Source organism: Coenobita brevimanus, chromosome 63 (genome assembly GCF_032717465.1).
Source record: "Coenobita brevimanus isolate Jiangsu-jjx chromosome 63, ASM3271746v2, whole genome shotgun sequence".
In the NCBI taxonomy this organism is placed as follows: domain Eukaryota; kingdom Metazoa; phylum Arthropoda; class Malacostraca; order Decapoda; family Coenobitidae; genus Coenobita; species Coenobita brevimanus.
Window position 1 is genome coordinate 40095514 of NC_137016.1, and position 26672 is coordinate 40122185.

Sequence of the window (26672 nt, forward strand, 5' to 3'; positions counted from 1 at the left end):
TAGATGCAGCGAATCCACCTGTATTATGACAAACTCACGATCTCAAGGTAAGTAATTTTGGTAGCCTACATTTGCAACATAGATAAACTGTTGAACTGTGACTGCAACAAGTGATTGGTAACATACAAAATATACAGTACTTATTTATACCTACAGCAATGTTTCCCGACGGTCTCTCCAACTGGCAGCGTGTTTACTAACCACTGCTGTGACTGGCCCCATCAGTGTATACCGTGTCAAAACACTGGGAAACAATGATATAACCAATGCTAGCCTAACCAAACCATGCCTAATCCAACCTGACCTCACTTGCATTTGATAAGCAGCATTCAAATTTAAAAATGTGCATTAGGAACATTAACTATGGCTGGCTGCTGGCAAGCATCGGCGGAATATTTACACAATCTAAATCCTGATTTATAGCTTTCAGAGGTAAGCTTACTAAAACGCCCAGTAGCTGTGGTAATCCAGCAATAATAACAAGTAACCTGTGAAAGACTCATCTTAACAAAAAATAAGGAAAGGCCATGCCCAATTGGTAAAGAATTATGGTACTGAACTTTCTTCACCAGGGAACTTTGTGCATCCGGCGCTGGTGCCAAGTAATATAAAGTGCATTTGTGATGAACTGGAAGAGAACAGGAGAAAAATCTTCATACAACTGCATGAACTAGGTGTGCTCATATTACTTTCGTTCTCCATTAGTCGTGTGTAATTCAGAAATAATACCCCCTCATCTCTACCGGTCGTGCAGTTCTGCGCGGTACTTCACAACCACTAAAGCAGATGACTGCTCATTTATTATGAAAGTACAACCACAACCATGTGGAGAGGATGGAGGGTGAAAGACTGACGAAGAGAGTGTATGTGAGTGAGGTGGAGGGGGGAGGGGGAGGGGGAGGCCGAGGATGAGATGGAGGGATGGCAGGGAAAGGCATATGAGACAGGAGGGTGTGAGTTGGGAGCAGGGCAGTGAAATGGCGAGGAACAGGGCGACGTGGAGGCGATTTGTTTGTGGCCACCCCGAACGGGATTGAGGCGTCTGGCAATAGATAGAGAGATAGACAGACAACCACAACGTGCAAAATGACTCAAGAACAGGCGTATGCCCCTATAACTTACAAAAAATTACACGTCAACCTCCTGTCTTGATTCTTGGTGCTGATTGAAGGACTATAACATCTTGGTGATACCATAGGGCATGTTCAGACAGGAGACCCCGTCTACTCTGGCCCTCTCGTTGTGGTGAATGTACGTAACAAGAGGTGCGACTACCAACCCTACCGCATCAACACGGGCACGCGTCCCCATATTAGTCAAGGTCCAAGGAGAGACCTTGGACCTTGATATTAGTAAGCTCCCGAAAGCCATTCGGAGCGACTGTGAAATCCAAAGGTGCTTCTGGTTCGGGCCCGAGACACGTTCGGGACGACTGTGAAAACGGACCTCAAGCCCCATCAGAAACGCTCCTGTCAACGCTCTGTCGTCTGCAGGTATAAACATTTACACACACACACACACATACACATAAACATATACAGATGCAATATGTCTATTCTTGTACGTATTAATTTAATATATAATTTATTAAATTTCGACAAGTGCACATAAGCAATCATTTTTTATCAACGGACATATTAGAGGTGTACACTATATTTTCACTATTACTTTTCTGCTAGTATCAGTAAGATAATTTTTTTAGTTTAAGTTTCAGCTTCTAGATACAATTATCAAATATTTCCATATGAAGGTTAAGAGTACTTGAAAACATTCGAACACTTGACTTCAGCTTGCGAAATCATGGCGTCTGTTGCAGTGGATCGTCCTCCTGTAAGATAACAAATTTTCACGTTTTATGTGTACTCTCTATTATTAAAATGGTACTGCATGCATATGGGATCTCAAGTGTTACAATGATGGGGATAGTGGTATCTGTGTGAGAAAATCTAGTAATACAATACGCCAAGTGAAATGGGTGTGACCCTCTCAAGGTATGAACTGAAGGTGTGTTGTAAATACTGTCATCCCCCTCTCCCCTCCCTTTTGTTTTTGTTTTTTTTTCCCTACTATATACAGTATACCGAATTCTAACGACAGAACTGTAGCAGAACCAACAGATGGAAATTTGTTCCTTGAATCCCGTGGATATTTTTGTTCTTCAGAATAACCCGTTTTAAGTTACCGTGCTCATACACCCCTTATTAGCATGTTTCATGACCTTCATCCAGAGCTGCCCATTAGAATCTGTGGAATTGATAATGTTGGCTTAATCACAGTCAGTAGTTATTTTACACCAGGGATGCTGATCTAATAAAGGAGTACTTCAACCTGGGTCACTTTAATGGTTAGTTTAAGTAGGGTCTCTGTAGTGTCTGTCAGGTTTCAGGCAGTGGCAGGGAAATAGTGACCACAGCTGTACTGTTGAAAGTATGAACAGTTCACTACATAAGAATATTATTGATTTGTATTTGAATGTTACGCAACTGTGAAAATTCACACACTAATGTACCAACATTTTTTGCCTCTTAAATATAAGGATCCCTTTCTGTTAAATCCTTGTTACTGCCAGCTTAAAAAAAAAAAAAAAAAAAAAAAAAAAAAAAAAAGGTCTTACAGTCAAGGGGTTAATGGCCTTTTCAATGCAAGAGGTCTTTCTTTGGCAGTGTAAATTTATCAGTAAGTAGCAAGAATAAAGTATTAATTGTGCAACTTCACAAAAGTTGAAGCTATTTCCCAAAGATTCATAGTCAGCTAGTGCTGCTATAGGCCTAGTAAATCCTTATAAGTTGCCCATGGTAAATCTAGAGAAATTGCATATTTAAAGTTCCCTTGCACTGTATAAAACCAATTTGCCAGTTCCTCCCAATTTCTAGTGCTAATAATTACCATAGGTACATAGAATTTTTTTTGGTATTTTGAAACATCCCAGCATATAATGAGAACTGCTTGTACTGTTGTGTAATAGAAGCCCTGTTGGTTTAAGTGTATTGAAAAATTTGTGATATTTGTGTAGTGAAAGCTGTGTTGGTTCCATACTATCCTAACCTTGTATTCCAAGTCACCCTCCACATCCTCCTCTGGGGCGGGGGATGGAATGTCTAGGGAGGGGTCTGTGCCGTCTTCTGCCTCGGTTAAGTCATTTCCTGGCAGCCCTTTTGCCGCCCCCAGCCCCGACCTCCACCTTACAGACTGGTACAGGACTCAGCACCAGGTATTAAACTAATGAGGTGTTGAGTGCTGATTTAGTGCTGTGTTGATAATGCTGAGCACTGAGTGACAAATTGCCTACTGATGCTTTGATTGGGTATTCCATAGATTTCACAGTGAGACACATAGCTGAGTTTGAATATGACCATTACATGAATCCTGCATTTTACTGTAGATGTGAGTAAGGTGTAATGTAAAATATATTAAACAGGATGCTTCGTAAATAGCACTTCATTAGACACTTGTCTGGCAACATCTTATGTGCTGCAGGGATGGCTCAGTTTGCTGATATGGGCATAGGTGTGGCAGTGGGCATAGCACATGAATAAATGATGCCGATTAGACACAGATTACAATGACAGAGCCATGTCTGCAATACAAGAGAAACTACCCAGTGTGGTGGAAGAGGAGCAGTACAGTATGTATGGACAACCCTTTAGTACTGAATGCCATCAGAAAATACATTGCTGTACAGTATAGTAGTTTAGTCACATGTGTATATTTAGCACTGTAGCTATATACCGGGTAGCTTTATTCTTTGATGAAGGGTGTTTAAGCCTTTGAACCATCAAAGTTTTTGCTGTTTTTTGGTGATGGTTATTTACCCTGTAATTGCAAGAATTTCCCTCAGCTATAAAATCGCCTTACATTACCATCTGAAAAACTTGAGAGTGGTTTTAGTAGCAACAAGTTAATATAGGTATTACAGTTTGTAATGCTTTGTAATTTTTTCCTCAAGCTGAACCCTTGGCCACCCCGTTTGGGATGCATGGCGTCTGGCAGTGAGTGAATGGATGAATGAACAAAATATCTACTGTACAGTTGAGTGTGTCCAAAGCAGCAAAAAAAGATTAATTATATGCCCAGTTAGGAGGCAAACTCAGCAGAACTGACTGTGTGAGGTGAATGGGAGGCACCAGTACCAACGGCTACAGTATAAGCTGAGGGTTTGAGGAAATGAGGTAGTAACAGCTACAGTATTTTATGTTAGTGCAGCTACAGTACAGTAATAGATTACAGTACATGTACACCCTGTCAGTACCATATGCTTTGATGTCCTAACTGCAAAATAATTTCTGTCAAAGAAATTAATCTCTCAGGTTTAGGTAATTGTAACCTAAGCAGTTTAAGAGCTGCTCAAAATATTTTTTAATACTCTTGCAGTCATTAGCTTTATCAGTACAGTACAGTATTATATACAGTAAACACCAGAGCACAACCCTTTCTCATGGCTTTTTTCTTTTATCAAAGCCGCCACACAAAATATATGGCTGTTGTTGCAAGCACTGTATTTAGCCATAGGTGGTGGTAGTTGAAGAGAAGTAAACGGCAGATTGCAGGCAGTTCCCTTTGCTACAGTCAATACAGTAGATCTGGCTGAAGCTGAATACGTTTAAGGTGTTAAAATTGGACAAACGTCTCAGATCCATAATGAGTCATTGTCTTTTAAAAATTGTTGCTAATAAAATTACACAGAGTCCTGAGTAAGGTACTGGCATAATAAAATAGATGGCAATTGGCAGTGTGCTGTACTGTAGGTAAATTTTAACTAGATGGAGATTTCCATCCTTTTCCAGCTTTAAATTTAAAGTATTCACAATTACTCGGGTGTCAAACTAATAAAATACAACACTTCAGCATTTTGTCTATTTAATGTTCTTGTGACTAGCATCATATTCTAGTACGGTATTAATCTCTTATTACAATTCAGTATTCAAGAATGTGGATATGGCAGTTTTCTGCCTAGTAAAATTGAACAGTCTATAGAATTTGATATATGGTAATCTCTCGATTATTTGGACAGCCATTACCCAGACACTGTGACTTGGCAGTTTGAAACACTGTTCATACATTTTTTCATAATATCCAGACGAAATGCTTGCGTCCGAGTGGAAATTATGGTCACGTGAACATTTCCGCCCAGCCAGGTGGGAGTAGCCCGGTGGCATCGCCTTGTCCAGTTCGGTAGTTTACCCGTTGGTGATTGCTTGTCTGTGGTTGATGGGTCTGCTTGACCATGGTAATTGCTTGGCTGTGGTTTGTAGGTCTGCTTGGCCAGATAGAGTAGTGCTGAACAACAGGAACAAGTGTTGTATGATGTACTGTAGTAGCCCTTTATACTGGCTTTCAGAGTTAGGTTATGTACAAAGGAGAGCCAGGGGAGAAGTCCATTATCTGACAGAGCCATTACCTAGACATGCCTTTGTTCTATCCATCCATCCATTATCCAATCCTATGCTGCCCCATGAGGTGCGTAGGAGCCCGGGGCTAGGCAAGTTGGCTCTGACATTTAAGATGAGAGTGACCAGCCTCACTCATCCCTGAGTGACATTACCTGAACAGTAAACCTCAACCACCCCGTGTATATAAACCAACATGGGCTTAATCCGATTGAGCGCCTTTATTACCCACTCAACCACTAGGCGCCATAATTTAGTTATATGGTTACTACCCAGTGTAGTAAATGGTTTCCTGGTGTACAGGAAACCATTTGGCATGTCACTTTAGTGTCAGGAAACCATTTGGCTTGTCACTCAGTGTAGAGTCACCCACAGGCAGAAGGAGGAGAAAAGAATGAAGGAAAGAAAGACAGAAGAGGGAGTATAAAGTTGCCCATAGGCAGAAAGACAAGGAAAGAATGAATGAAAGGAAGACAGAAGAGGATGGAAGGAAAGAGGGATGGAGGAGAGGAAAGGGCAGACACCCAAAGCAGCACTACATCGAGTAAGTGGATGGTGAGTGCCGTCGGATAATCATGGGATTACTGTATCATCATGATGGATGTAAGTGAACCACTGGACCTCAGGATTGTGCTTCATAGTATATCCATAAAATATTTTGTATCTACAGTATATACCGGTATAATATAAAGATATCTTATGCAGTACAGGTACAGTATATCTTAAAGTACATGACAAACAGAAAGTGCATACAGTGTGAGGTAATCAGATTAAAGAAAACTTGTCCAGGACTGATAAGATTAGTTCTGCAACTGTGTACTTTTTTCCTAATCACAGTATCAGTTGTTTCTCATGAGCACCATCCATTGTAGAAATATATTTTGTCTTTTATACTAAGCTAAGAAGTTGCCATTACATAATTTTACTTATATGCAGTAGATACTCAGTTTATACTGATATGCTGTATATTATTGCATCTGCTTCTTTTACTGACAATAGTATGAACATCAAGAAAATTTTATGTACCCTTGTAAATGCACTGTACTCTGTAATGATGATCAGATGCAATACATAACTTAAAAGAGTAATTGCTGTACTGCATTTAATAATGGAGGTAGCTGCTACTTAGTACTTTACAGTGTGATATATATTTGGCATACGTGTGCGCTGATAACTTTTTAACATACTGGTGTGATCATTTTTGTGCTTAGATGTATGGTATTGTGTAACTATTTAAAGCTAATTTACAGAACATGAGTGTGTGTTTATAGTGTACTGTAGTTGGGTTAATTCTGCAGTTAATTCTGTTTGTGGCTGGTACTCCCCTCCCCCTCCTTTTTTTTTTTTTTTTTTTTTTTTTTTAATTTATTTATTTATTTATTTATTTTTAGTGTAAGCATTCCCATGGCGATGATGGTGAGCTGCATTAGTGTGCATTAAATTTATAATCAACTTTGATGTGTAAAGAATATTCTCTATTGATATTTTAACATTTTAAGGGTATAGTGTTAAGCTGTGAGGTAGAATAAAACAAGGTGTTCATTATTATGGAGTACTGGTACCAGGTAGCTACTGGCTGTATCTCATGGCTACATAACCATTCTGGTATGGTGTTATGGCTGTTAAGATAGTTTTTATTACAATACAAGTTTACCAGACTTCAAAAGTAGTGATGAGTACTCAGGATTAGTCAGTAGGTAGCAGTTGTTACTCCAAAGATGTACAGTACACTGCTGTTGATGCTGAGAATTGTTTTTAAAGGACAGTATAACTACTTAGATATTTGAGCAGTAGGGGGTGTAAATGGAAGCAGACTATGGTTCAGCTGTAGGTGTTGTTCTTTGTTCCCCTCAGCTGTGACCTTTACCATACACTTGGGAAAATGTGATGCAAACATATCTTTGATGATATGTTACCAAGACTGCATCAAGCTTTGTGAATAGTTGTGATGTATTTCTGCATAAAATACAGCAGTGTACATTTTTTTGTTACGCATCAGTTAATGGTGACTCACAGAACTGCATTTTAAAACTATAGGGAACATCATTTGTGTGCATGAGATATATGTAACTGTGTATGTATATCTTACAACAGTAGTTTACTTAGTGAGTGCTTAATCCCTTGATTCCAGTATTGTATTTTATAGTATGTTCCTGCTGCTTACAAGAGATTATTCTGACTGGAAGGGTTAGATATGGCATTCAATAACTTCACTACTAGAAATCTGCCATAAATTGAATATAATTGTGTTAGTAACAAGAATAAGCCATTGATATACACTATAGGATTGAAGAGGTTTAACCAGACCTTATCTGCATTAATAAGCTTAACATGGAAGTGTTCTAAGGAAAATGTCAGTATGACATTATTAAGACAAGTTTATTCCCTGAGTGGCTGTAGCAGTGGGAGGATCAGTTTCGTGTGTGGTGTGGCCGGGGTTACACTAGGTCTTTCACACGTTTCACCATATGTAAAGTAATACATAAAGTGCCTGCAAATGTAGCCAGTTTGGTAGAAGTCCAGGGCTGAGGTGAAATCCAAGAGGAGGATCCCCTGAATTCTCTCATCTGACTTGAAATTTTTATGGCTTGAGAAAAGGGTCTAAAACAATATACTGTATTCACATTATTTTCATCAAGGCATCTTTTTGCAAGTCTTAATTCAGTGCCAGTGCATAAATGTGTTGCACTGCAATTTAGTATAATAGCAACATTAGTCTGCAGTAAAGTTTACTTCATACAGAATTGTATTAAAATCAAATGGTCTTAAGTATCCTGATTTTATCACTTATGTTTTGGGTAGATATTTGTCTTACCAATATCCCAACAAAAAATACTGGAAGGTAAAATGTCTGATTATAATGAGAATGAAGGTAGCAATGCCAAGAATGAAACTCCTCCTGATAGTTTTGTGGAGAAGGTGCTACATGCCTTACTCTGTTACCAAGAGGAAGTGTGTCTCATCCCTGTCACGTCCACACCCTGGCACTGTGTAGGCACCTCCAGAGACTCGGAAGATTGGCATGCTAGTCTTGGCCATCAGCCTCTTTCTTATCACCGAGGCAACAAGGAGTCACTGTCTGTGCCAGAACCAGACAAATTCAAGTCGATTGAGGTTTGAATGATGGCAGTTTTGAAGCAATAGGTGTTTTTTGTTTTGTCTCATTTTTGGCATTACAGTACAGTAGCTACTTCCTTTGTGTTTCTGCATGCAGGTCTTTTGTAGTTCTGTACAGTATTACCTAATATGAAATTGGGTTAGGATATTGGTGATGAATTTGATTTTCATTCTATAGTTCTCTGCTATTGTGTTTCTAATAATCTATTTTCAGTTAAGTTTTATAACGCCAGAGACAGTTTATTAACTTGGATTCCTCAAGAACGCAATATAATATGGTTGCTGTGGATAAAGTACCATACCAATTAGCAGGGCATTGATTACTATTGAAGAAAAGAACCATAAGCTTTAATATTAAAGAAAAGAACCATAAGCTTCATTCCAAGCCAGTTTTCTTTGGTCACGTGGGGTAAAAACTGAGTTCCTTGCCAGTGTTTGGCATGTGCAAGCCTGCCACTACAGTACACATGCCATACATAAAAGCCTTTGTTGTAGATCACTCCACCCCATTTGAATATGGGAAATTGGATTAGGATAAAGATAATCTTGTTACCTGAAGTGAAGGACTTAAAATTTAATAATGCATAATGTATTTGTCTTACTGGTTTAGTAAAGCCACTGGTAAGTGCTAAGTGGAGGAGCTAATAAATAAAAATATGAGACCAGACTTGCTCTTGTAGTTTGGCTCCTGCAATCCAAGTACACTACAGGATTTCTTGTATATCTTATTCTTGCTATCTCAAAACAGGTAGTTAACATAAAAGGAAGCCTGTTGTAACAAAAAGGTTAAGAAAATTAGTTTCTAGTCAGTTCACTTGGAAAAGTTATTCCAGAAAGAATAAAATATCATTGTGTTCAAGGGATTAATGTTGCTATGTCTAAAGGGGAAAAACTATTCTCATTGTTATCCTCATCATGCAAGTTGAAGTCTTACCATTATCCTCATCATGCAAGTTGAAGTCTAAACAATCCTTTCATCATGCAGGTTGAAGACAAGGTGCGAACCCTGAAGCTTGGGGGCCATGTGGGTTTCGACTCCCTCCCAGACCAGCTGGTGGCCAAATCAACGCAAAGTGGCTTCACCTTCAACATCCTCTGTATTGGTTAGTGTTGGCTCTCGTGTTGGCAGTTGCTTGATTCATATACCACACACCACATACCAGCATCTGTCATACACCAGGCTCTGAAAGTACCTTTTGATTCTGCAACTTTTATGTTATCATTATCATCATCACCCATCATTGTCCTAACCCCGTTTCTCCCTAATATAGGTATGGGATAGAAAGGATCTAGAGACAGGAGCTGTAAATTTCAAAACAAAACTTTATCAATAGATTCCCCCCACCCCCACCCCCCTGAAGTTTGAATATTAGGTACTGGATGCAAATCTGTTTCTGAAAGTTGTTGTGGTATATAATCTTCATTTGCATTTTTGCATTTATTTAACACATATGGTGCTGGAGAGGTGTTCCTTCGCACAGTGGCACTGACATAGCAGGTGGCTCCACTGCCTAGTTATGCAAATGCTCCTCAACTCCCTCCCCATCTCCTGAAAAAGGGATGTTAAACAACAGGATGTGGGCAGCTTCAACCTGCAGTCTGCTGGATTTACCATCAGATGAACCAGGGGTTCCTTTTACAACTACTACTATTACTATTACCACTGTTATATATTATTGCTATTACTGCTCTTATTACCACTGCTACTACTACTACCACCACAATTATAGCTACCTCATTTATTAATTTCTTTAGTCTATTTCACCATGGACTCCTTTTATGCATTCCGCTTCATATTCCTTGATCCTGCTAATCCCCCCCCCCCCTTTTTTTTTTTTTTTTTTTTTAAATAGGAAATACAATTAGAAAGATGCTGATAATTTGTGTAATTATTCTCTTGTAATGCAGGTGAAACTGGGATGGGCAAGAGCACCCTGATGGACACCCTCTTCAACACCAGCTTTGAGTCCAACCCTGCTCCCCACACCCTGCCAGCTGTCAAGCTCAAGTCCCACACCTACGAGCTACAGGAATCCAACGTTAAACTTAAGGTCAGAACAGCTTGAATAACGTTCGTGGGATGTGGTATGAACCCCTTGAGTCTGGTTGGTGTTTCCTGAGCTGAATAATATCGTGTCATGGGAGGAAGACTATAATGAAACTTGTCTTCACACTAAATGTGGTTAATGGAAAATGTTTCTAACCCTGACCTTAAGAAAAAGTCATGTCTAATCAGAATTATATTGTCTGATGGTACTGTAGTAAAAATATAACATCAAAGCAGCTTCTGTTAAAATTTCCCAATTGTTTCTTGCTTTCAGTTGACCATCGTGGACACAGTTGGGTACGGTGACCAAATTAACAAGGGTGACAGCTTCACTGCCATTGTAGATTACATCGACAAGCAGTTTGATGACTATTTGCAGGAGGAACTCAAAATAAAGCGCTCCCTCAATGCATACCATGACACTCGCATCCATGCCTGTCTCTACTTCATCTGTCCCACTGGCCATGGGTAAGCAGCTGGAGGATAGGGAAGAGATTAGGAAAGGAACCTAACTATGGAGGAGTGGAGGGAGAATAAAGAAAGATGTAGAGTAAGTGTTGGTGAAGGATATGGTCACCAGTTTAGAGGATAGGAAAAACACTGGGATAATGAATGTGGGATTGGACACAGTATGAGTAATACAGACATGGAGTGAAGTTTGGTCAAGGATATGAGGACTGTAGTGTTGAAAAGATAAAGTTTTGTGGAACCAGAGCACTTTGTTTTCTGCTTTTGTATGTAGTGTTGTTTTATTTTTTAAGTTTCTATACCCAGACTGAGTATTTACCCGTTACACTTCATTCTTATCTTCAAAACATTTACATCACCTCCTCACATCTAAAATTGATGTCTGCCTTTTCATTTATCTTCCAAAGTTCATTTCACCCCACTTTCACCTCAGATTCACAGTCAATAAGTTTTTCTTTTTCCCACAGTTCCTCATTGCCTTATCCATTCAAATATGCAACTACACCCATGCCCTTTTATTGTATTGATCTGTACTTAAGTGCAGTATTTATTTTTATTTACAGTATTTAACTGCATAGTTATTTATATTTACCCCATTGTCTTTCTTAATCATAGACTGAAGAGCATTGACCTAGTGTGCATGAAGAAGCTGGATTCAAAGGTTAATGTGATACCGATCATTGCCAAGGCCGACACCATCTCAAAGACTGAGCTTACAAGGTTCAAGCAGCGCATCATGCAGGAGATCAAGGCCAACAGCATTCAGATCTACCAGTTTCCCACTGACGATGACACTATGGCCAAGGTATTAATGGGTGCAGAGGATGTGAGTGTGCGAGTAAGAAGGGTCGAGTGAAGGTGGAGCGTGAGGTATTTTATTATTGTTATGGCCCCAGGCTAATGTGATTGTGAACCAGGTGGACTGTCAACTAAGTTACCCTTCATCAGCAAACTACCATCTTCCTTTTGGAGGAAACAGAGATTTGTATAATTGGCACTATGAAGGTGTCCCTCTCCAGCATCTAAGATGTGAGTTATTAATAGGGAAAGGGTGATGGGGGAGGTTGATGAACACTTTCATTGATTGGTGGTAGGTGGTGAGTTAGCGCAACCTACCTCTTCCTTGTCTTTCATCACACTGTTCCTGTGCCTGCTTTCCTCTCTTCCTATTTCCCCCTTTCCTTCCTGTCACTTTTTATTACTCTTCTTTACACTTCAGGTGGCTCTGTACTGAGTAACAAGCCTAAATGATTTCTTGTAATCAGGAAACCATTTACAACACTGGATGGTAACCAGATGACAAAGTGATGTGGAGCCTCCTATGATGCCCCTGCTAACTGGGTGGAGCAATGCAAACACAGCATCCATCCAGGACCCAAACCTCCACACTTTTCCCCGCATCTCACCGTTGGAAAGTGCTGTCAGCCACAAGGGAACATTGATTCAGAGTATGGGATGGCCCTGCAAGGGCAGTTGCTTGCCTTAAATTTATGAGTCTGCTTGACCAGGCAGATAGATTGATCAACAACTACTTTGAGATTTTATTCAGCACAGAAGATTATGATCAGCTGAAATGCTGTCATTGGCTTTAAAAAACTATCTCAAGTCCTCCTTTCCATGCTAATGATACACTAAGGACTTTATTTGTTTGGTCAAGCTAAATCCTATTACAGTACTCAAATTGTTAAGTAATGGAAGTGTTGTAAAATATGAGTGAGTGAGGAAATTTTGGTTTTAGGTGAATGTACAAGTGAAGAATATAGTTATTACTTGAATAGCATAGGAGGCAAGTGAATGGGGAGGATAGGAGGTGGGGACAGAATGGGTTTGAGTGAATGCAGATGATGATGGATGGTTGAGGGGTAAAAGTAAGGGACCAATAAAGGAAGGGATGTGTTAAGTGAGGAATGAAGGGTAGATAAAAACAATGAATGGATGGATGAACGAAAAGCATGAATGGTGAGGCAAGTACCATCGATAAAAAAAAGTATTGTCACCCTTTTAGTGAGAGACATTATGATACACGGACTATGATTTACAAGAAATGACACAGTTATGTTGCTTTGTATCCTTCATTTGTGTTGTTGTCATATATTTTACAGATATATATATAGATTAGTCGGAACATCATTGTACTACATGGTAACCCAACAATTTTTGTGAATTAAAAAGGCATGCCAACACTACAGATTGAACCCAAGATGAAGTATCCGACCCCAGGGTGCCGATATTTTTTTGATCGATGGTACACGTGCTTCCTGTGGATGTTTGAGTGTGTGACTTAAAACCAATGTGGGTGAGAATGAATTTGAAGAGAATTTAAATCTTACTGCTTATATTACCCTACAGCCCATTTAAGGTATGGTTACGATCCAGATATAGGAGTAGAAGAGCATGAAATTAGAACTATCAACATAGTGCCTTGTGGAATGGGCCACACATTCATTGATTACTATGCTCATTCATTATCAAAAACTTTAGATTTTTTGCTTCACTTTAAAGACTCCCCACCTGCCACATATATATCACACTAAAACTGTAAGCACCACTCTCGCTGGTATTGCACCCACATCACTCTACAATTCAGGCAGTCCATTTTATTTCAGAGATGTGTTACAAACTATATAAACTTTTCACACAACTGGTACTGTATATTTGAAACAAAGGGAGGGGGAGGGGGCAAGCCAGCATTGTAAGTAGCATTGGAACTTGTATAGGGAATTCTTGTAATTACTGTGGGGAATGAGGTCTTGCTATACCATTCTTATGCCTGACCTTCTTGTGTGTACAGATCAATACAGATATGAATGGCCAGATACCCTTTGCAGTGGTTGGCAGCACTGATTTTGTGAGAGTTGGAAACAAGATGGTGCGTGCTCGTCAGTATCCCTGGGGCACAGTGCAAGGTGAGGCTCATGCTGAGGAATATGATTTATAACTACACTATATTTTATAGTTGGCCATTTTACTGTACTTGTCATTGTAGGCTCCAGTTGATCCAACTGCTAACCTACCTATATTTTTCTTACAATTATAAACTAGTGATAAGAAACAGGGAAGTGAGCAAAGTTACTACATGACAGTATTGTGATACCAACTCTAACATATGGAAGTGAAGCTTGGACATTGCTGGAAGGACACAAGTCAAGAGTGAGCGCAGTGGAAATGAGTTATTTAAGAGGAGCCTGTGGAGTCACATGGAGAGACAGGCTGACGAATGAGGATATAAAGGAGTGTTGTGGTGTGGATGTGGATGTGATAGGAAGCGTTATGAGGAACTCACTGAGGTGGTTTGGCCATGTGGAGAGGATGGAGGGTGAGAGACTGACGAAGAGAGTGTATGTGAGTGAGGTGGAGGGGGGGAGAGGGAGGGGGAGGCCGAGTATGAGCTGGAGGGATGGGGTGGAGAGGTATATGAAAGAGGGGGGTGTGAGTTGGGAGCAGGGCAGTGAAATGGCAGGGGACAGGGTGATGTGGAGGCGATTTGTTTGTGGCCACCCCAAACAGGATTGAGGCGTCTGGCAATAGATAGATAAACTAATATATCCTGATGGTTAAGATCATATCATCATTGTCATCCTTATCTAGTTTCGTACATACATGGTGGGGGAGAGATCTCACTGGAGACACAAACCATCTCACCATAACATGTCTTTTATCAGCACTTAATAAATCTGTGCCACCTGACAATTATGGTCATGGATCTCCTGTGTTATATTTATAGTTTGATTTATTTTCGACCACTGTGAACTGTAACTTTTTTTTATACCATCAGAAATGTAATCCAGAATGTGCATTGTCACCATACATGTATGATGAAGCTTTTCTTATCTATTTGATATGTTGCAGTTGAGAATGAAATGCACTGTGACTTCACCAAGCTGCGAGAGATGCTGATTCGCACCAACATGGAGGACATGCGTGAGGTCACCCACATGCGCCACTATGAGCTCTATCGCAAGAAAATTCTAGAGACAGTGAGTACCATATTATAATTTCTCTTCAAAATCAATGAAAAATGAAAACATATATTTTTTACCAAACCAACCAAGCAAGTAATATATGTATACCTTGTCACCATTTGAGTATTTGATGTAAAGTTCAGTTTTGTAGCCAGATACCTTAATCCTGGAGGGGTTGGCTACAAACAAATTATATCCACATTACCTAATCCTCTGTCATCAGGCTGCCCTCCCTCAGAGACTCACATCTGCATTTATATACCTCTCCACTGTATCCAATGTCTTGCCTTCCCATTTCCCTCCCCCTCTCTCACAAACAGTATCATCATCACCATCAGTCCCATTGTGCCCCATTTAAACACGAGCATAGGGACCTTGGGCTAAGTTGCCCAGTCCAAACATGTAAGACAGTGGTCACCAGTCTCACTTGCCCGAGTGGCTTTATGCATACAATAAAATCCAATCACGCCTCAGATGGAACCTGTACAGTCTCTACCCGGTTGGAGTGCCTTAACCCACTAAACCACCAGGTGTATCTTGATTATATGGTTAATGTCCAGCATAGTAAATGGTTTCCTGGTTAACAGGAAACCATTTGGCTTGTCTTTCACATACTGTACATTATACTAACATAAAATTCAGAAAGATTGAAATAGTTAAACTCTTTAAGTAAGTTAGGTGCCTGGTGGTCTTGTGGTTAGAATGACATAGTTGGAGTGACAGAATTGCGGGTACAAATTATCTCAGTCTTCAAGAGTTGATCAAGGTTTTCAGTCATTTCATGCCTTTAAGGAGCGTAGACTGGTCTTATACCCTTAAGTGGATTACAGTATGATAGCCAAGTATTAGGTTTGTGCACTGCATCATCCTTATTCCAACCCAATGATTTGAGATAACATTTGATAGGGTTAATATGAGATTTGCAGTCAGTGTATCAGTGTGTTGGTGGTTGTTGAGAAATACTGTATGTATCTCATACAAAGTGTTCTCTGAGCACTCGGAAATCTTTTGTGGTCATAATGGAAAATGTGGGAGTTTGTTCTCTGTCTCTCTCTCTAATAAATATGACATCCGGTAGACTAGTGGGTGAAGGCACTCCACCTGGATATGGCTCGTAAGGGATGACATCCAAGAAATGGTTGGGGTTTATTTCTCCAACAATACCACTCAAAAGAGAGCAGTTTTATCCACCCCTGTGTGGAGTACAACTCTCATGTGTGGGGAGGCTTCCCACATACAGCTCTTCTCAATAGGGTAGAGTCAAAGGCTTTTCATCTCATTAACTCTCCTCCTCTTACTGGCTCCTTTCAACCTCTGTCTCTTCGCCGCACTGTTGCATCTTTTATCTCTTTTCTGTCGCTACTTCAGTGGTCACTGCTCTTCTGAACTGTCTGCTTACATTCCTGAACTTCTATGACGGGCGCATTGCACCCGTCTAGCAGCAAACTCTCATCCTTTTTCTGTCCAACGCTCTAATGCAAGAGTTAACCGTTACTCCCAGTCCTTCATTTATGCAACAGGCCAACTCTGGAACTGTCTCCCTCTGTCTGTATTTCGTACTAGCTATGATCTCCAGTTGTTCAAATGCAGTGTGTCCAGGCATCTTGAAATGATTGGATCTTGAATTTGGCTCTCTCTTGTAGTTTGTTTTTCTCTTGGAAGGAACGGTTAATGCAGGTTTGTGGCCTTTGGTTCCTTCTTCCTAGCATAAAAAAAAAAAAAAAAAAAGTTGGATTCGTACCTTAAATGTCTGGACTGAGTAACCTAGCCCCAGGTCTCTACATGTGATAAAAAAAATTTGATGACAGATAGATGGATAGTATTAAATCCTGATTATTGTACAAATGCTCACTACTACTCTCTTTACCCCATCACAGATGGGCTTCTCAGATGTAGGACAAGACAACCAACCAGTGAGCTTCCAACAGACCTTTGAACAGAAGCGTGAGGAGCACCGTGAGGAATTGCAGCGCAAGGAGAACGAGATGCGTCAGACCTTTGTACTCAGGGTGAAGGAAAAGGAGACTGAGCTGAAGGAAGTGGAGAAGGAGGTTAGTTGGTCAGGCTCAGCGTTATTATATACTTTGATTACATTAAAGTAATTAATTCAGTGTTGTTGTATATCTGATTAGCTCAGTTTAACTATATTAAAGTCCTTAAATTTTATGTCCGATCATATGTTTTTTAGTTAATATGAATTAAGTATAGTTATTTGAGGAGCTGCTTAGTAGAGTGGCGACTGAGCCATTGGTACTGGTTTACATCTTATCAGGGTGAAGGGGATAATAATCTTAGGCCCTCTTGACTTTGTACCACAACCTATCTGCCTTAAAGAACAAATAAAATCTTATCTTCCATTTTTGTGCTTCTACTACCTGCTGTCCCATTTTAAATACTGAAGTCTTATATCCTGTTTAAAGAACATAAATGTCCCAAGTAATGCTCCAGCCGTGTAATTCATGAAAAATCAGTGTTGGCAGTGACGCAGCAGGTAATAGATGGTAATGGATGCATCACAGTAGTAGAAATATGATCTGTGTTTAATATACTTGATCTGTAATCTGCCCCAATCCAACATTATTTCTCACTTATTTTTTACCTCTCATCATCTAGTTTTGCCCATCCCTTTCATTTTCTCAAACACGATTTACCCCATTTAGTCTCTTGTTCAACCATTCATTTATACCCCCTCCCTTTCTGTTTTTTATTTCAGCTTTCCATGTATCTTCCTGTCATTGTGCCTCCTCTCTCTGTCATCTTCTCCTCCAGTTTTATTGCCCCCTCTCATCCTTCAGGTTTTCTTCATCTCATTTCCCCCCCCCCTCCTCCTTGGCCCCATCCTAGCACCTTCAGTTTTGCCATGACCCTTCGATATATATTTTCTCCCTCCCCAGTTTGTTTTTATCCTTCCCTTCCAGGCATCTGTTAAACATCCTTTATTTTACTGTCCATCAGGAGTTGAAGTACCAGGATTCTCCTTCCTTTTTTCAAAACATAACTTTCACTTCTTTCCATTTTGCAGCTATACACAGAATAAGGTGAAGTAGTGGAATATACCCATCCTTCATCATCATCCAGATCACCTTTCCCAGCCTAGGGTGGGATAAAGTAATGGTCTAGAGAGCTAGACAGACCCCGATAGAATGAGACACTAACCAAAGTCTGCCCAGTTGAATGGGCCAGACTCCCATTCATTCACTATTTCTCCAACAAAATATATCCATCACCACTCTCCACCATACAGCCATACAAGAAATGTGTTGAAGTAGGAGGATTTCCTTCCCTTTCTCCCTCCAGATATAATGTTCACTCCTCTCCATCTTGCAGCTGTACACAAAATATGACACCTTGAAACGGGAGCATGCAGAGGAGAAGAAACGCTATGAGGAACTGAAGAAGAGGCTGGAGGATGAAAAGGCTGAGTTCCAGAAACGCAAACACCAGATAGCTACCCAGACTCTCAGCACTCACACACTCACCCTCGGCAAGAGCAAAAAGAAGTAAATAAAGAGAGATAAAGATGAGGAGGAGGAATCTAGTTACTGCCATGTTAAAATAGATGATGAAAGTTGTTACCTGATGGCTGGTGATGAAGGGTGTTAAGGGAATTATTTTTTTGAAGGCAGTTTAAAGCACACAGCTAAAAAGTATGAGAAAAAAGAATATTCTCTGATGTTCAGGAAGGAATGAGAAATATGGAAGGCAGTGCACAGTGCTGGCTGGTGACTGTCACCTAACTTCTGCTTGTGATAGTACATGTAGGAAGAGATGAGTAAATTGAACTACAGAAATAAAAAAAAAATGCATGAAACAAAACCTGGACAGAAATTGAAGCAAACAAAGAATATATGAGAAGGGAATGTGAAAAGAGAAAAATGTTTATTAAACAGAATTAAAATTAAATAGGTGTATTTAGAAGGGAAAACTGTGGATAATAAAGTTTGCCAGAGCCGAGTATTAAAAAAAAAAAAAAAAAAGTGGCTGATGATAAGTGATTGAGAGAGAGAAATCCAGGGCTGTGTCAACAGGGCTGAAGTTTCAGAGCAGCAGCTAGACATAAACAAGAGCAATTGCTTTTATTTCTTCTAGACCATTTAGGGATATGTGATTCAAGCAGCAAAAGCTTACTGAAAAAATAAATTTTATTTGACTTGGTAGAACTTCAACCTGCCTTCCCCCCCTTTTTTAACCATAAGTTTTATGAGCACAGTGTTATGATCATTTATCACTGCCATGCCATTTTACTCAGTCTTAGTATACTGAGTGCCAATATTATGAGTTTTTTTCCTCTGAATTTATGTTTTGTATATATATATATCAGCTTACGTCTTGTTGTGGACTGTGAAAATCATCTAGGCTTTTGTTCTTTTGTATTTTGCTCCTGTAAATGCTCTTCTATGTCAGCATGAAACATAGTCTGCGCCGCCCCTCTTCATTGCTGTACGTACCTAATAACCAGATTAAAATTGCCATGAAGCCATATAAAATATATTTAGAGAAAAGTTCATGACTGAGGTTCAACATACTTTAAAAAAGGAGTACTCAGGTCTTTCCTTTAACTCTTTCAAAAGCCAGCCTTCTGAGCTAAAATGCCAGTCCTTTATACCATGTTCATAATGCCCATCATTTTTGTTTAATACTGCATATTTCTGTTTTACCTTTGTACACAAAAAAAGAACTACACCATAATTACATGTATCAGTCATAATATTGGGCCTGAGCAATTTGCTCAGTAACTCATAGTACAGTATACAAATATATTACATCCTGAATAACTAACAGTTTAGTTTGGTATCGTACCTTAGTGAACGATGACATAAAATAGCCTTGTTGTTGAAACAGGATGTACTGATACTGTATAGTATCGTTTTTCAGAACTCTTTGTCCTCTCCTTCAGAATATTATCCAACAGGAGAATAACTTACTCTTGTTTTGCTGAAAGTACAGTAGAATATAAAGAGGTAATGATTGCAAATTCTGGCCAGTCAAGAATTACCATTTTACCAGGATGCTGGAGTTGTGAAAATCAGTACAGTAGTAACCAGATGAGAAAAGGAGGGAATGGGAAATATGTAGCTGCAGTAATTGAAAATCAATATATCTTATTTGGAAAAACTTGAAATCTGCAGTCTAATGAAGGTAGTGCATTAATACTTTCTGATTAGCAGTGTGGATTTGTTAAAAGTTGTACAGGGGTAAGTGGGGAAGCTTGCCATCCACTCACTTGATGTAGTGCCGCTCTCGGGTGACTGCCCTTTCCTCTCTTCCTTCCTTCTTTCCTTCCTTCCTCTTCAGTCTTTCTTTCCTTCATTCTTTCCTCTTCCATCTGTCCATGGGTGGCTCTGCACTGAGTGACGAGCCAAATGGTTTCCTTTAAACCAGGAAACCCTTTACTATGCTGGGTGGTAACCATATAACCAAATTATAGCACCTGGTGGTTTAGTGGGTAATTAAGGCACTCCAATGGGATTGAACCTGTGCATGTGTATATCCAAGGGGTTGTTGGAGTTTATTGCCCATGTAATGCCACTCAGGGATGAGTGAGGCTGGTCACTCTCATCTTAAATGTCAGGACCAACTTGCCTAGTCCCTGGCTCTTATGCTTCTCTTGGGGCAACACGGGATTCATGATGATGATGAAAGGTCTGCAGGATACAGACCACAAATCATTCTATATCATTGTTAAGAACCTGCAGTTCATGTGGTCAGCAGAGGTTTTTGTTAAATTTCATGATGGTTATTATTATTTTACAGTACTGTGCTGGCATTTACTTATTTTTACATGGTAACCATCATCCATTTTACAGTATTGTAAATTGGATTCATTGTGTTCACCCTTTTAATATGTAACATTTCTATTGTGAACTGCAAAGTATTGGTACTGATTTGACATACAGAAAGCTGTTTGAGATGTTTATACTGTACTCAGTACATTGCAAAGGATATGGCAGTATTATAAGTTGTACAGTACTCTTTGTTGAGGGAACTGTTGAATATATGAAAAATGGGAAGACATAAAATGTTTCAGTACTGTTTGTACAAAAAGTAGGATAATTTCATATTAAAATTAGAGTCTTTCACTCTCATCTTAAATGTCAGGACCAACTTGCCTAGCCCAGGGCTCCTACGCTGTTCATGGGGCAACATAGGATTGGATGATGGATGGAGTACTATTTCATGGTTAAGGAAGAACAGCACTAAAGACTTATTGTACATTCAGTTTAGTATCAGTCAGTAAGGAATATTTGCATTACATTTCAAACTATACCAAAGTTATAGCTTCTAGGGTTATTTTTATACAGAACTGTAGCACAATCCTGATGTGTGAAATGAATGAACAATTACTCTGATTCTTTGTGTTCAGTATCCATTTGACAGTGAGTTTAATAATATAAGTTGCACATTTCATAGTCTGCACAAGTAGATGTATAGGATGTGGAAGAATTATACTGTTGCTTAGATCTGAGCTGCATTAACAGAAGTAGTTTACTTATTTAATTTTCTATGTGTATAAGTTATTTAAAAAGTCAGTGAAGTGTTACTACATCTATCTATCTATTGCCAGATGCCTCAGTCCCGTTCGGGGTGGCCACAAACAAATCGCCTCCAAGTCGCCCTGTCCCCCGCTTTTCACTGCCCTGCTCCCAGCTCACACCCCCCTCTCTCATATACCTCTCCACCCCATCCCTCCTTCTCATCCTTGGCCTCCCCCTCCCTCTCCCCCCCTCCACCTCACTCACATACACTCTCTTTGTCAGTCTTTCACCCTCCATCCTCTCCACATGGCCAAACCACCTCAGTGTATTCTTCCTAACGCTTCCTATCACATCTGCATCCACATCACAACGCTCCTTTATATCCTCATTTGTCAGCCTGTCTCTCCATGTGACTCCACAGGCTCCTCTTAAATAACTCATTTCCACTGCTCTCACTCTTGACTTGTGTCCTTCCAACAACATCCAAGCTTCACTTCCATACGTTAGAGTTGGTATCACAATACTGTCATGCAGTAACTTTTTCACTTCCATGCTCACTTCCCTGTTTCTTATCACTGCTTTCAAGGAACAAGCAGCCTTTCTTCCCTGATGTACCCTTTCAAGCACTTCACCCTCCAAACCTCCATCCTTAGTCATCACACTACCCAAGTACTTAAACGTACTCACATTTTCCAATTTCTCACCATCCAACCTTGCTGTACATTCACTGACTTCACCTCTCAAAGACTACATAATTTGATTAAAGATTTAATTATTTTGTTTCACAATGTGTAAAATTGGAATTAGCAGAGGTGCCAAAGTCTGAGGTTAGCCCACAGGGACATAGGTTAGCCTCCTACCCTTAAATGTTCTGGGCCACATTAGCCTAGCCTTGGGCCCCTACTCTCCATAGGGAAAAATTGATTAGCAATTGCCATCTTACATCACTGATGCTCCTGTCAAATGTATTGGTAGTTCTAGTTGTAAGCTAACAACTGTATTTTGTACACAACTAAAAATGTATAGATACAGCCTTCCATTCCTGTTATTTACAGTTTTGTATGGACTTCCAAAATAAATATTTCCTAAAGTTTAGTCCAAAAGTTTTATATGTTTTCATTTTTAAAGTTAAAAGCTGCCTTCAGTAGGTGAGGGATTCATTCTAAAGTGTGACAACTTTTTCATATGTAACATCATCATCATCATCATTGTCATCATCCGGACCTCCTTTCCCACCCTAGGGCAAGGTGAGGAGCAGCAATGTTCAGACAGCCCAAATTTGCCCAGTCCAAGTGGCCATGCTTCCATTCACTCATCATTCAAGCCCTCAAAATCCTGGCTCTATCGGATACGCCAAAAACATTCACCACGTTCTGTTGCTTCACATAAACGTATCCAACTGAGTAAATCGGTTTTATAAATTGGGGGAAAATAGCAACTTAGTTGTACAGGGAACAAAGGAACTTTTAACAGACAAATTTTCTTGCATTTGTCTGGACTTGGGGCCCCCGAAGGGGGAGGGAACTGACAAGGGTAAAGTGGCTATCCCATAATCCAGCTAATGAATAATCGAAGATGTGTGTAGAAATGGCACACTGTCAAAAATTAAATTACAATTATCTACCTGAAATATGCACAGATTTGACTAAGTCTGACAGTTATACTGGGGGGGGGGGGCTGAATGCGATGTACTATACAGTACTGTAAAGGGTATGCTACTTGGTCAGAATGTCTGTCTTAAGCCCATCATCCAAATATAAACAGCCCTTGAAATCATAAATGCTGGAGCCAGAAAGTAGGATAATTTTAATGTTATCCCAAACTGTTAAGGCAAGGGTGAGCAGTCAGATTTCCATGACGGGGACTGTGAGCAATAAAGCCTAACATTTCTTTGATTCTAAAACTAGTGGGCCACATACATGGCGTCCATATACTGTACTGACTGTGCCACCTAAAGTAGCAAATAATTTTAAAGACTACAGGAAATCATTTGGCTTGTTAATCGGCGTACAACCACACGAAGATGGCATTACATCGAGTGAGTGGAAGGACTGGGTACGCAGGGTAAAAACAGGAACAATCAGCTGAGCTGAGGGCATTTAAATCTCGCGGGGCACTGGGGGAAAATCACGTGATGTTTTGATGGGGAGGCGGCGGCCATCTTGCCAAAAGTTGCCAGCCGCCAGTGGTCCTGAAGCCAGTGTGGTGGGAGGCTGTGTGTAGCATCTTTTCCGCCGTGCCATACCTGCCACAGGATTATTGATCTAGCACCATTATGTCTCTTTTCGGAGCGTTTGATAATGACCCTTTCTTCGGGTGAGTAAGGAGTATCTGCATGCCCAAGCAGAACTGTTGGAAGTTCCTCCTGAAAATATAAATAGATGGTCAATAATCGGATGTTGCATAGCCCTTGTGCAGCCTGTAGCGGGGGATTAGAATCTCTCCGTGAATTAGATAACGTAGCAATTTTGATGGATCGGCAGTAGGTTTTATGATGTTATCAAACTACTCAGTGTACGTAGTACGGAGCTTGTAAGGGAAGAAACAAATATATATTGGCCGATGTCGAAGGTTCTGGCATCGTCTGTAGCCTACCAGAACAAAACTGAACACCGTTATGCGTATTTGAGTTTGATCTGCTGAAAGTGTATTTCTGTAGTTTATATTTTACCCTGTGTAGCATTAGGCCTAACCCTTATGTTTCCCATAACGTATGTACTCGGCCGAGAAAAGTCTCATCTTGGTTAATATTTCGTAGAGCATCATGCGCGTCTGGGAGATGAAACACGTTGATTTTGTGGGAATAGGTACTTACAGATTTGATGCCTAAAGAAGGCTGCTATAAAATCGGATAGGAATAGTGAATTAATATGCTACGGGAGAAAGTATTCGTCATTCTTGGTTACACAACTGCATGAATAAATTGTATGACCATTGTCAGTTCCACTAATTCTTTTGTTTACGTTTAAAAGCAGCAGCGATAATTCCTGAAGAATGTGTACAGCATGTTTATATGGACAGTTGGTTTCACGGGTCCGTGGTACAGCAAGGGACACATTAATACAAGATTTGAAATTTTATTTTTTTAACGTCATAGAATGCATCGTTATTTGAACATTCTGAAGCACGTCATAACAGTGATCAGATAAGCACTACTGATGGGGCCCTTTAGTATTTTTAGTTTTCAAACCTGTGGATGAGGAGCATCATTATTATTGTACACTGGGATTAGAAAGTAATGTTTTTAAAAATGTATTAGAGGAACAAGTAAAAAAAAAAAAAAAACTTCCCAAACCTATCATTATGCTCCTCTTCCCAGTCCTCCTCCTCCTTCTACCCTAATCCCCCCCCCTCTCTCTCTCTCTCTCTCTCTCTCATGGTACCGTATTCTATTGCAAATAAAAAATTAGTGTCATGGCTTTCATAGTTGGTCTGTGCCTTTGAGAGAGAGAGAGAGAGAGAGAGAGAGAGAGAGAGAGCATGACTTCAGGATCTCCGGATATGAATCAGTAGGAAATTTCAGTGTTACATTTTCACTGCCCCTCCTTCCCCTCCCTCTTCCCTCTTCCTTGTCATTCTCGTAGAGTCGGTGTGAGAGACTCCTCAGCATCTTTTCCTTAGCGATTTATTTTGCATATTACACCTCAACATCCTCTTGTGTTATATCGTTTCAGTATCGACACATTAAGATACAAGATGATACTGTATATTGTGCCGAAAAAGTCGCTGCAAAATACGACCTTATGAACTATAGGAATACAGTGGCAGATTTAAATGGGGGGAGGGGGGGGGCTTGGGAGTCCGAACGCCCCTTATTTTTAGCTCTTTATTTCCAGACCATCAGATGGGAAAAACACGGCCTTTTGTAAGAGTGAAGTCAAATAGCACACTGATGAAAGGAAAAGCAATACATGTTTTCTATAACTTTCTTGTATGAGTTTGACCCTGTTAATAAAGCTGTCATCAGTGAGCTGAGAGAGAGAGAGAGAGAGACTGGACCCCCTTCCCCTTTTACGAATACGGTACTGGATAAACCCCAATAATACAAGGCTACATCTTAACCATTTTGTTCTTGCGCAAATGGCTAATATTATTTTGTACATTATACGATGTAGGTCGACATCCCAAAGTTGCAATACCATACATGAGAATATCACGTAACTAGCTATTGTGCAGTGTAAATCGCTAAGGGAATAGCGTTAGGAAGCGTCATAAGCCCAAGAGAATACAAGTGAAGGGATAATATTGTGACTGATGCAAACTGCCAATATACATGCAAGAGAATATCAAGGCATACCATATAAAATAAATCGGTAAAGAAGTGCTACTAGGCTAGCCTATATCTTTTTGCTCCAGCTTCGTCTAAAACTGCCCTCTCTCCATCTTGAGTGTCGAGTTGTACCAGTAAAATAACTTTAAAATATGGTGCTAGTCACGGAGAAGTGCTGTGGAAAGGAAGTAGAGTCAGTACTGCATTATTCTGCCACTGAACAACGTGAAAACAGACTGCAAAAATAGGAAAAAATCTGTGTGTCAAGTTTGGGTAAAAGAACTGTAACCCGTTTCAAGGGTGTGTTGGTTCCAGCCGTTGCCCCTTTGGTCACGTTTTATGACTGGCTGCCTGGGTAGAATTCTTAATCCTCTTTCTCCAGGGATTTCTCTGTATGTGTACCGTGTAGGCCTGCTTATATATGGTGCCAGGTTTTATATTTACAGTTTATATGCTTACCTTTTAGAGAGGTAAAAACAGGTAACATCCATTTTGTAACTCCGTAAGTGACGAGAGAGAGAGAGAATTTCCGGAGGTTTATTTGTGCTGTTTACATAGCGGTACATAGCTACTGATGAAATAAGTTGCCTCATGAACTAAACCCTGCAGTCTTTCTTCCATCGCTGATCCCCCTCTTTCCCTTCACCCTCTCTTCTTTCCCTTCTCCCTTTTGTTTTACCCAGTCTTCACTCGTGTTCCTCCCGATTACTCCACCTTTGTCTGTCCCCCTTCCCATCCTCCCTTCGTCTTCCATACCCTAGGCGCTTCTCTTCTATTTTTCACCATCCATTCCCAGTGCATCTTTCCCTCCCTCTGCTACACCTCTTTCCATCTCTTACCCCCCCCCCCCCCGTCCCCGCCTTTTGTGTCTCCCTTTCCCTCTTCCATTTCTCCTTCCATTCACCTTTCCCTCATTTATCCATTCGCCCTCCCCCTCGTCTAGTT

At 40.1% G+C, this 26672-nt stretch overlaps 2 protein-coding genes across 5 annotated transcripts in view; both read left to right on the forward strand.

Annotated features, from left to right (window-relative positions):
• The first annotated feature begins 1769 nt into the window (after positions 1–1769).
• Septin2 (septin 2) lies at positions 1770–21657 on the forward strand. 3 transcript variants are annotated; one of them, XM_080276034.1, is made up of 10 exons: positions 1801–1830; positions 3059–3211; positions 9490–9607; positions 10413–10555; positions 10826–11019; positions 11635–11824; positions 13811–13925; positions 14869–14996; positions 16859–17032; positions 18309–21657. In XM_080276034.1, exons 1-10 carry the CDS (start codon positions 1801–1803, stop codon positions 18483–18485), a joined length of 1422 nt encoding a protein of 473 aa, XP_080132160.1. In that variant the 3' UTR covers positions 18486–21657. The 3 variants fall into 3 exon arrangements, with proteins under 3 accessions (XP_080132162.1, XP_080132160.1, XP_080132161.1); XM_080276036.1 differs by lacking the exon at positions 3059–3211 and having other exon boundaries at positions 1770–1830; XM_080276035.1 differs by lacking the exons at positions 1801–1830; positions 3059–3211 and adding an exon at positions 3523–3625.
• Positions 21658–23656: 1999 nt separating this feature from the next.
• Mlf (myeloid leukemia factor) overlaps positions 23657–26672 on the forward strand; it is a 43498-nt gene continuing 40482 nt past the window's right edge. For both annotated transcript variants that reach the window (XM_080275865.1, XM_080275866.1), the window contains exon 1: positions 23657–23773. In XM_080275865.1, coding sequence (XP_080131991.1) covers positions 23733–23773 — 41 coding nt within the window. In that variant the 5' untranslated portion in view covers positions 23657–23732. The remainder of the gene's footprint in view (positions 23774–26672) is intronic.